General features: G+C 37.2%; 1 protein-coding gene across 2 annotated transcripts in view; it reads left to right on the forward strand.

Moving 5' to 3' along the window:
- Positions 1-11016, forward strand: part of LRRC1 (leucine rich repeat containing 1) — a 119122-nt gene extending 108106 nt beyond the window's left edge. For both annotated transcript variants that reach the window (XM_077811583.1, XM_077811584.1), the window contains 4 exons: positions 3264-3379; positions 4208-4380; positions 7129-7265; positions 9794-11016. In XM_077811583.1, the coding sequence (XP_077667709.1) occupies positions 3264-3379; positions 4208-4380; positions 7129-7265; positions 9794-9952 (585 nt within the window). In that variant the 3' untranslated portion in view covers positions 9953-11016. The remainder of the gene's footprint in view (positions 1-3263; positions 3380-4207; positions 4381-7128; positions 7266-9793) is intronic.
- Positions 11017-11431: the final 415 nt, after the last annotated feature.

The raw sequence follows: 11431 nt of genomic DNA on the forward strand, positions 1-11431 counted from the left end.
CACGTGATATAACATGGCTGGTATGCAAGGCTGTTGTAACAGACCTAGAAACTTGTTTTTGTATCGTACTAAGATATATTTTCTTATGTTATGTTTAGTTGTGTGTAGACTATACTTTGAAATTGGTTGTGTATCAGCACTTTCCATGGCATATAGTTTAGTAAAGACAGTTTAGAAAATGTCCTCACTGTAAGCAGCCCCAATTCAACAGGGCACTGAAGTGTGCACTTTCCTCGGATGAGTAGGCCCATTAAAATCAGTGAAGTCCATATTTAAAGTTAAGTATGTGCTTAAACGTTTTGTGGAATGAGGGCTGAACTGTTGTATGTTTAGTATACATGTAATGGTTTGAATATGTGTTTGAAATTGTGCATAATAGATGTTGCCAAACCAACAAAAGCATGGCCTGAGTCCCTGGCTCTTTGTCAATTAATGACGTGCAGCCAAGTAAAGTACAGTGTTCTGGTATTGCATTACTTCATAGTGGTCACAGTGACATATTTTTCTTTCAATATGCTGTTTAGTACATGCAGTCTACCTCAATGGCTTTTGTGTTTCGGTCCTGGTGTCTTCCTACAATGCTGGGTGGATGCATTCTTTTCTTGAAATAGTAGCAAATGCTTATCTTCCAAATGATTCATTTATCCTGTCATAAAGTTTTCCCTTAACGTTAATTGCTCAATATATGCTATCTCCACCATGGAAGAACATTGCTTCATAAACAGCTTCCAGTATTTTGTCTGTGTAATTTTTTATTTTGAAATACAAATGGTCTGGACTTGTGAGTTTATTATTAGACTATGTTCTGATGAATAGTTCATGTTAAAGTAATTGAGGTAGCAGCAACCACATGTGAATTTTGGCAGCTCTTTAGGGGAGATGAGATTTATGTTTTATCTCCATTTTTAGCATAGTATGGTCCATCCAGTACAGATGATGAAGAATAAATCAAATGAATGTCTCTTGTGTTTTCTTAATTGTTAGCTGCTTGGAAAATTGAGTCAGGTAAACTTGTAACCTTTTAAATATTATTCAGTCCACAGTTGCTCTATTATCTCTCATTTAAGTGCTTTAAATGCATGATGACTCAAACCAGCTGGCTCCACTGCACATTCTTCATTGTCAAAGTATAGAAATTTTCAGCTTAGTGGGGTATCCCAACAGGACTGCATGGCTTTTTCTGTTTGTCTGGCAAAATTGTTCAGATCCTCATGCTCCCAAGATTGAATTACTCAAACTTCATTCATAGAAAAACAAACACTTTGTGTATGGTGAGTCATCACTTGCCAGCTCATCTAACATTCACTAACTGTAGCGGTTGTCCTCACAGCTCCTCATATTAGATGCACCAATTAGACACTGAATAGATTTGATTTTTTTTTTCTAGATGGCACCTCAAATGCTGTGAATTTGTCAAGACAACTTAATTAACAATTTGAGTGAGTGGTCACTTGATGCTGCAAAGAGGTGGTGAAATAAAGTAATTAGCAGAAGAATTGTAATTTTAACATTTTTGCTTATGCTTTCAATGCCAATTTCTAGTATAGTTAAATACTGCATTTGTCCATGAAAATATATGTAAATGTAGATGAAGGTGGTGGATGCTTTTGTTTTGGTTAGGGTTTTTTAATCCAATGTGTTAAAACCTTTATTAACCCAGGAGAAAGGGAGTAGTGGGTTAAATGCATATGATCAAAACATATTATTTTGTTTGAAGACAACACACAGCTTAATTTTAGATGGATTTTTGATTATTAATTTCTAGCTTTGGCCAAGGTAGAGCTTGCTCTGATAGCTAGTTGGTACTAACACAAGTAATTTGAAGATCCGTAATCAAGGATTTTAAGAACTTTGAATGTTGTTTGTAATGAAAGAACCATATTGCTTTACAAAGGAGCCTACTCTTTTAGCAAGAGAGTGGCGTTGGTGGTGTTGCTGACAATAGAAAACATTTCATGTTGGAGAGAAAGCTGCTAAAGGGGAGGCATCCTGGATAATATCAATTATATATTGGTTCACTTGAGAGAGGGAATATTAATTAATTGAATAATAAAATATTATTAAACTACTTAAATTGTGTGTGTGTATATATGTGTAGAAAGAGTCTTATTTTTTAGACTAGGATCCACATCTGTAACTTCTGCTTTAGTAATGCAGTCAGGTTTTAAATCAACTTGATCTGAGGGTTTCAAAAGGCTTCTGATATTTTGGCCTAATACCTGGATTAAGGGGAAAGAAATATACTTTTAAGTAAGAGGGATTTTTGTTCTTGTGAACATATATAAGATTAGCAGACCCAAGGTAAGTAAGGTTCTCATCTGAAGGAGAACAACCAGTGAATTGCTTGAAGAAGCTTTCTGCTGGGTGAATTCAATAACCTCAGTACTCTTGTTATCAATAGTTGCCATCCAGAGCAAAGGTCATTGAAGCTGGATTTTACCAATTTAATGCTATTTTTAACTATGCATTTTATGTGAAAATATATTTTGCATCAAAGTCCGGGTGTAGAAACTTGTATCTGTGATGAATAGAGGATATATTACCCATGTGGAGTGCTGTGGATGAGGTAAGCTTAGTTGGCAGGATGGAGGGAGTTAAATGATCACATTTGGAAAAAGGCTGGAGGCAGAGGATATTAGAGTATATTGGGCAGCTTGTATGGGAAAGAAGGGATGAGTTTTGGAAACTTCTAATAAAACAATGGTGTCACTGTTTGAGCTATACCAAAGACATTTATTTGTAAGATGTTTATTACTTTGTCTCACACTGTTGCTAGTTGCTGACTCTAGTGACCGCAATCTCAACAAACGTTAAGAGCTGACTGGCTTATTTAACATTTTATATTGCCCAGAGCTCTGTTGTGCTTGGTGAGGTACAAAAACGATCCAAGAATGTTAACACTGAAATATAAGGTTAGAAAAAGTTGAGGGGTAAAAACTAACATTTGCTGGGAGATGCATACAGATGACCTGTGCAGCTGAGATAATTGGTTGTGCAGCAGAAGGCAGGAACAGGTGAGGCAGAATCTTGACCTCTTTGTTTCTAAATAATGAACTTTATAGTTTTACAAGCTTATTGTTCATGAAAGTACTAAAAGAGACTGTCTAGAGATCTGTTATCTCATTAATATTATTAATTTGCAGTCTGTGACTTGAAGCCATTATAATTTGAATGTGCTGTGACATCTTGTGCAATCTATGTGACATGCCTTTCTTACAATATAGTTCTGCAACAAAAATAGTTTTCCTCTCTTTTTAATATAGATTGGGGGGTGCTGCAGTCTTAATGTCTTTTCTGTGCGTGACAACAGATTATCTCGAATTCCCTCTGAGATTTCACAAGCCACTGAACTGCATGTCCTGGATGTAGCTGGAAACAGGTGAGAGAGATTTTATAGTGTCCTGTTACCATGCTGGTTTTGCTTCATACTCAGTCAAGACATGTAGATTTGATGTCTTAGAATGAAGCAGCAAAAAAAGCTTATACTCGAATTTCACAATACTTTGAAATTGGCAATATGTTCCTGCTCTCTGGCCAAATGTAATTCCAAACCCTGCCAATATGTATGTGTGTCAAAACTACCTTTGTGACAAATACACATAAAAATATAGGATTCCAATCATGACTTTCAGGTTTTCTTCAGCCAGGAACAGAAAAGTCTAACTTTTTCACTTCATGTTCTTCTGACTTTAAATTAAAACAAAGAGATCTTGGCTTCAGGTGAAGTCTGGTGAATTGACTCATTAATGCCAGTGAATCCTTCTAAATGGGAAGTTTGACAATCAGGTTAATCATATAAATGTTAAGACAACAGAAGTTATACTTTTTTATCAGCATAAAAACTGGGCTTACAGATCTCATGTCATGCAGTGGTGTTTTGGATTCATTTATTTGTTGTTTATATTGTTGCACAAGTAGAGGCCTGAACCAGGGCCCCATTATGGTGAGCACTGTACACACACAATGAAAAAACATTCCCTGCTCCAAATTACATCTAAGCATAATGAGAAACAGCTGAGTAGAACAGGCCTGGCACAAGGTATAAAGTGAGATGGTTAGCCAGTTCGCTGAGTCATCTTTATTTTTACTTGAAATCAAACCATATGCAGGTATGCAACTGGTTCGCTGTCCAGTTGGGCAGGTTGATTTATTAAGTCTCTTAGAAACTGGCCTGAAATTTCAGACTTTCCATTTCTTTTTAAATTAGGCTGATACATCTTCCTCTGTCACTGACTTCCTTGAAGCTGAAGGCTTTGTGGTTGTCTGATAACCAGTCCCAACCTTTGCTGATGTTCCAGACTGACACAGACCCTGAAACAGGAGAGAAAATTTTAACATGTGTTTTACTTCCTCAAATGCCTTCTGAGCCCAGTTGCCAAGGTATGGTATATTTTGAAAATCATTTCTTGTACAGCAGAACTGTCATCTTAAAAATCTACTGTCTGGTATCTTTCCCCCCCAGCATTGTACAAAAAGCTTTAGTTTATCTTTAGTTTATTTAGCTTTTGTTTAAAAAAACATAACAAAAACAGTTAATATTTGGTAACGGATAACATTTTCGTTGTTCACCTTTAAAGAGCTTCTCTTTTGCCTTTCACTATTCACTGTCTCAAAAGATTTTAACTCCAGTGGGTAAGTTGTTAAGTAAATTGATTTACCTCCCCTCTACATCAGTTATATAAGTGTGAATTTATTTAACGAAAATACAAAGTAAGCAAGCATAATTATCTTGTTACCCCCCAAATCCATGAGAGCTCGGTAGTGAAGCACATGTGTACAAAGTGGATATATGTTTTTCAATCTTGTGTATGTGGCTATGGAACAGAGTTGGAAGCTGAAGATTGAGTTTTGACTCGAAAAATCCAGGTGAGTTAATAGCAGATGTCATAAAAAATAGGCATTATCATCCCTAGAATGTCACCATTCTGTCAAAAAGGGGTCAACAGGCTTTCTCTCAAATGTAAATACTGTGCAGTAACTTGGTATTTCAGTCTTAAAAGAATAGGTGAGGGATTGGTGGGGTCAGTTAAATTATGAACTCTTTTGCTTTGTTCCCTCATGTGTAACTAGTCCCTTCGGGACTCAGTTGAGTCTTTAGAACTTCTGTGGCAACCCAATATCTGAAGGGTCAGATATGCCCACAAAAGTAACAGCTATTTATTGGTACTCAGATACTGTGGTGATTGCTCAGTGTTGTCGGTTCTCACAATTTTATTGTGATTCTCTATATTTGGTGTCTGTCTTAAAGGCCAACTCCAAGAGGCACGTGGATTACATGAGAATCTATTTAATTTAAAAGCAAAAACCAAAAAACCCCTAACCCTTTAGTGCCCATAGTTGCAGAGACAAAGATTGAAAATCTGAATGCTAAAATCTCAAACCGAAGGCAAATAAAAAGCACCAAGATTTTATTTGTTTGGCTTAAAAATCATGATTTTCAAAAAAGCCATGTCATGATTTTTGAGAACCTGGCTGATTTTTGAAAGCTTGGGGGTGGCAAGAGTGGAACCTAGATAGCCTGGTTAGAGAAGGGGGTTTAGGCATGCTACTCTTGGGGGGGGGGGGGGGGGGAGGGGTGTCACTGATAGGTAGTGTGATAGGGTCGGACCAGATGGCTATAGGAGAGTAGTAGAAGGCAGATATATTAGCCCCAGGCTAAGTAGGTCCCTTTTCCCTGGGTAAGGTAACAGGGAAGGTTCCAGAACAATCGGGAACCTTCTGGAGACAATTGAGACAGCCTGATTAGAACACCTGCAGCCAATCAAGAAGCTGCTAGAATCAATTAAGGCAGGCTAATCAGGGCACCTGGGTTTTAAAAAGGAGCTCACTTCAGTTTGTGGTGTGAGGAGCTGGGAGCAAGAGACACTTGGAGCTGAGAGTGAGAACACGGACTGTTGGAGGACTGAGGTGTATAAGCATTATCAGACACCAGGAGGAAGGTCCTATGGTGAGGATAAAGAAGGTGTTGGGAGGAGGCCATGGGGAAGTAGCCCGGGGAGTTGTAGCTGTCTCACAGCTGTTCCAGGAGGCATTCTAGACAGCTGCATTCCACAGGGCCCTGGGCTGGAACCCGGAGTAGAGGGTGGGCCCGGGTTCCCCCCAAATCCTCCCAACTCCTGGTCAGACACAGGAGGAGTCGACCTGGACTGTGAATTCAGAAAAACGGCCAAGCTGAGGGCTGCCGTGAAGCTCCAAGGCGAGCAAATCCACCAATAAGCGCAAGACCCACCAAGATAGAGCAGGAACTTTGTCACAGTAGGAAACTGGGCGGCACACAAGACCATAGTCCTGACGTAAACAAAATAAGTGTAGTGGGTCCAGCTTCTTGGATTACCAGCCACTGTCTCATCCACTTGTTTAACATGACATCATGTCAGCCAATGACAGAGAGTTGATAAATGTTGTATTGTTGCCTGTTGATTACTACAAACCTTTTGGCTCATTTCTTAGCCAGATAGTTAATCCAAAACTATAGTTTTAACCAAACACATACACTCTACATATTCCTTCGTGATGAATGCTTGATAATGGAAAAACTGCTTTCTCTTCTGTCAAAAATAAAATTGCTTGACTAAGTGAGTGGTCAGTAGAATTTTTGCATGGGATGAGTAGGTAATAATTAGGGCTTCTAATTTTCAGTTTTAGCTGATAACACCCTCAATACAAAAAAATGAATGTTTCATTGGAAAAATGTCAGAAATGGTTACTTGTACTTAAGGGCGTGTCTATATGGAATACTAATGCAGACAAGGGTGTGATGTCTAAAATTCACTAACATGTTGCACATTAACTGGCCTGTATAGAGGTGGTGGTGTGCACTAAAGGTTCCCCAGTGCATTTTAATGTTGTGCTGTTTGAAACAGTACTAAGTTAAAGTGCACTAGGTAACATTACCAAGAGATTACTTGTTACAGTAGGATACAGTGTAACAAGTAATGTAATTAGTAATGTATATTATATACAAAGAGCCCCAAAACCCACCCAATTTTTGGACATCTACATAAAAGTTAAAAATTACTAAAAACAAACCCTGCAAAATGAAATTAATTAAACCCCAAAGTCCTCATAATATATGTTAACATGTTCTTTCTTGAGAAGGTTCAGCTTTATTTGTTTCCATTATAACAGATAACCTGCCCCGATGTGGTGCATTTGAGAGCTTGGTAACTGAAATGTCAGATGAAACCTGGAATGAGCGTGCAGTAAACAGAATCAGTTCAATCCGCTTTTTAGATGATGAAAAAGATGAAGAGGATAATGAAATGGTACGTTTCTCAAACATACGCTATTACACATGTAGTGACTAAAATGCAAAAGAGTAAAAAGTGTTTGAACTGTCTACATCTTGCCTTAAACATTCCAAGTTTCTAACAGTAGTAGCAGACTTTCTATGTTTATAGCAGAGCTGTTAAACATTGGTTTTATAGTAGTTTAAAAAGGCTTTTTAAATTTGGTATTGTTTATCTGCTTAAATCAAATACAACTTTCAGTTCTGCTAAAACAAGACTCTCTTACTGTGAAAATTTTAGTCTGTTTTTTCTTTATTTTTTTAGGATGGTTCCTTCCAGTTTTCCAAAAGCAGGATAGGAGTAGGGTCTTCTGCTCTGTGGAAGGTGTAAGCCTTGGACTCTATGTCCTTTAGGCAGTAACTTTGAGTTATTACACTCCGACATTCGTCCACATTGAGTTTTCTACCCCCACTATCATGTTTGTCTTTTCCCCCACTTTCATTACCCCTCCTTCATCTCATGACCATATGTATTGATACCAACATAGTGTCCATAATCAGATGGCATGTGGCACATTGGTGCATGCTGTTTCCAACTCAAATGAAGAAGGGCTATTGGGAGCATCTGTCACTGTACTTATGAGACCTCCATTAAATGGTCATTTCATACTCCCTGGAAATAAAAAATTTGAGGTGGTCTTTGAAATAAAGCATTCTTTTGTAATGGCGTTGCTTCACTAACAGCAGCTACTTGTAAATATTGAGACTTTTAGCGCCAAAAGAACTTTCCGCAGACTTCTAAATGTCTCCCAAAACTTGCTGATAGTACCAATTTTGCATGCATATTTTCAGAGGCATACTGATGTCTTCGCCTTCAGCCTAATTTGAAGTGAGCCTGCATTAAAACACAAATCTAAAAAATCTCCAAACATGGGGATTTTCATATCTGTACTCTCTCAAGAACATCTTAATTATAACACTCCAGACATGCTAGCAGTATGGCTTTATTCTGAAGAGTGACTTTGAAACAGACAGTATTTTTAACAATCACTTGCATATCAAATATGCTCATTTTACAAGTGCACAGATATATTTTTTCCTTACTACCTGCTCTGTAAACTGAACGAGGGATCTGACAAGCTAGGGTCTGTCCTTCTCAGAAACAGGAGTAAAGGGTTTAGCAGATCAGATTAGTCCCCCTGACATCTGTGCCAGCTGTGATTGCCTCGTATTGGTTTCCACAGGGGTAGCTGGTGGAAACTTAGTAAGCAACTTTTGTGAATACACAAGGGGGAATATAATCTAGTTTACTTTTCTTCAGTTGTGTCATTTGTGCAGGGCTAACTGGAGTAAAAAGTAGTAAAACTAAATTTGGTCACTGAAGGCAGCATATGTGACTGGGGCAGCACACAGCAGAACTGCGTTTTGAATAAGGTGTCACTTTTCATAACTGAACCACATAAAGTTGTGAAATAAGAATCTTTAACTAAACTCTTAAAACTTCTACCTCTTCTTATTGAACCACTTGTAATGAACTCGGAACAGCAGGCACTTTGAAACACTATTAAAAATTCAAGTACAGGACATTACTTGGGGATTTACAGACTGCCCTGAAGCAGTCGACTTTTGATACTGGAAAAAAAATATGTATGTAAATCATTTTGTGATCTAATCAAAAAAGTGTTTTATTCAGCTAGTCGTTAATTCCCAATGTATGCCCCTTATAGTTCACTAATGCTACTGTAATAATGTAAATAGTACACAAAATACTTACTTTTAAAAATTATATACATATGCACCTGCACACACACTCATGCTGTTATACTTAATGTGGTATAGATTTTTTAAAAAGAAAATTAAAAGCTAATTCACTGGTTATTCAAATTATGCAAGTAAATTATCTTTCCATTTAGCTTTTGTCAACTTTCCTTGCACATATTCCAACATAAGGACATATCCTTCTCTAGCAGATGGTACAGAATTACTGAAAATAAACTGTTATGTTCCCTCTCTTTCCCTCCAAGTTCAGTGTCTATTTGGCAAAACATAATCTAATCCATGTCTTGATGATGGAAGGAGAGTAGAACATCACACAAACATTTACTTGACCATATAGAGAGACATCACAGAGAGGTGTTGTGGGATTTTTTCAAAAGCATCTGTTTTGTTTGGTTAATGGAATTAATTCCTAAATCACTTCGGCGGTTTTGAAAATCCCATATAGTTTTTTAATGACCCCCCCCACCCCCCCAAACAAACAAACACACACACACACACACACACACACACACAACTGGGAACTTCTTTTGATGTGGATTTCAAATTAATAGGGCAGATTAGGAAAATTATGTGCCCAGAGTCTGTTCCCCCCTCCCCCCCAAAAAAAGACCTCTTTCACTGACTTCATCAACAAGCAGCTACGAAATTAACATATCTTGAAATTAACATTATGATTTTTAAAAATCATGTTATAGCTAATATTTGGTATTAAATGCTAAAACCTTGAAAGTGTGTGTGGTTCAAAAAGACAAAAGCAAAACCGTTTACTCCACTGTTTGTTTTTAGAGAACACTTCTAAGGCGAGCCACTCCACATCCTGGAGAGTTAAAGAACATGAAAAAGACAGTGGAGAATTTACGGAATGATATGAATGCTGCTAAAGGACTGGATTCAAACAAAAACGAGGTCACTAATGCCATTGACAGAGTGACCACTTCTGTGTAGAGTTACATCTCCAGGTTTTACCTCCTGTGTCTTCCCCTGCTGTTGAAATGTTCCTGTCGTCTTCTGGGACGTCATTCAGACCCCTTTGTTTTTAACCAGAACCTGATTCATCATCTCCTTGTATGTGGAAGGTGCTGATCACTGGAAGAAAGTGCCTTATCTCAGCCAGGCATTGAACCAATAATCTACAAATCAATATTGTACTTTTAATAGTTTAGTTTGTTTTTAATAAATAGAGTACACTACTGTATAGGTAGTGCCATATTTTTGTCTTACATGTGGGGAAATATGATTTTTCCTAAGTGCTGGGGTATCTTCTTCCCAGTTGTTAGATATGCTGGTGAGAAATATAGTTTTATGTGGAAAATGGATACATTTTTACTCTTTGGCAGCTCAGATGGTGTAAATTTTAAAATTTTGTATAGGAGTTTCATAACAAAATGGTGTATTTCATTTTTAAAAAGAAATTTATCTTAATCGGTACATATTTTAGTATTTGTGGAAGAGAACGTGAGTTTCATGGATAGTCGTATTCATTTGTTGTTTGTACTGCCCACTTGTGCCTTAATGTGTCTTGTATGTCAGACCAGTCTTAAAAGAAAACAGAAGCCTTGGGCAGAGCAAGGTTAAAACAATCGTGCCTGTTTGGAAGTGTTCATTTCAAGCAGTAATTAACCTTTGGGGTATTACAAAAAGAAGGAAAACTGATGTTTATCACAGGATTCAAATTTGTGAAGCACAACTGTTTATTTTATTGTATGCTGAGTTGAGATTAAATGACCAGACTGCTACTGTTTATTACACAATGCACTCACACTTTAACTTAATCATAAGGAAACCTCTTGCTTTGGATGCAATGATGGATTGCAGTCAATAGAAACTCATGCTCCCACTTTTAAAGTTGAATGTGCCATTTGTAAAATAAACAGAACAAAATGCACACTAGACTTTCAGAAGCACAGTATGAAACTAGTTTTATGTATGACACAAGAAGAGTGATATTCTTTTAAAGTGCTTTGCCGGTTTTATATCTACATATAAAACCACAATAAAATAAAAATCTGAAAGCCTCAGTAGCTTTTTATTGTATCATTAAAATTGCTATGATAAATATTCGAATTGACTTTATTTGTACATTTTATTGTGTTACATCTTAAATAAGTGAACACTGGCTTTATTAAGTTAAGTAAACTCTGTTAAACTGAATATAATGCTGTGGAAAGTACCAGATTTAACATATGTTGGAGAAAGTAGTCTCTCAAATGCAGTGCAAATACAACACGAACAGTTGCATTGTAAGGTTTCTCATGATGCCACTCTCAATGTTCCTGGACTGTGCCATACATATCAGACCAATTCAATCTCCATATATATTAAATTCTTGGCACTTCTGCTGAGACTTGAAACAATGGTGTCAGTTTTGATTGTGTCCACTAGGAACTGGACCAAGACTGCTAACTTATCCCATGTAGACAACTG

This window comes from Eretmochelys imbricata, chromosome 3 (genome assembly GCF_965152235.1).
Source record: "Eretmochelys imbricata isolate rEreImb1 chromosome 3, rEreImb1.hap1, whole genome shotgun sequence".
NCBI lineage: Eukaryota > Metazoa > Chordata > Testudines > Cheloniidae > Eretmochelys > Eretmochelys imbricata.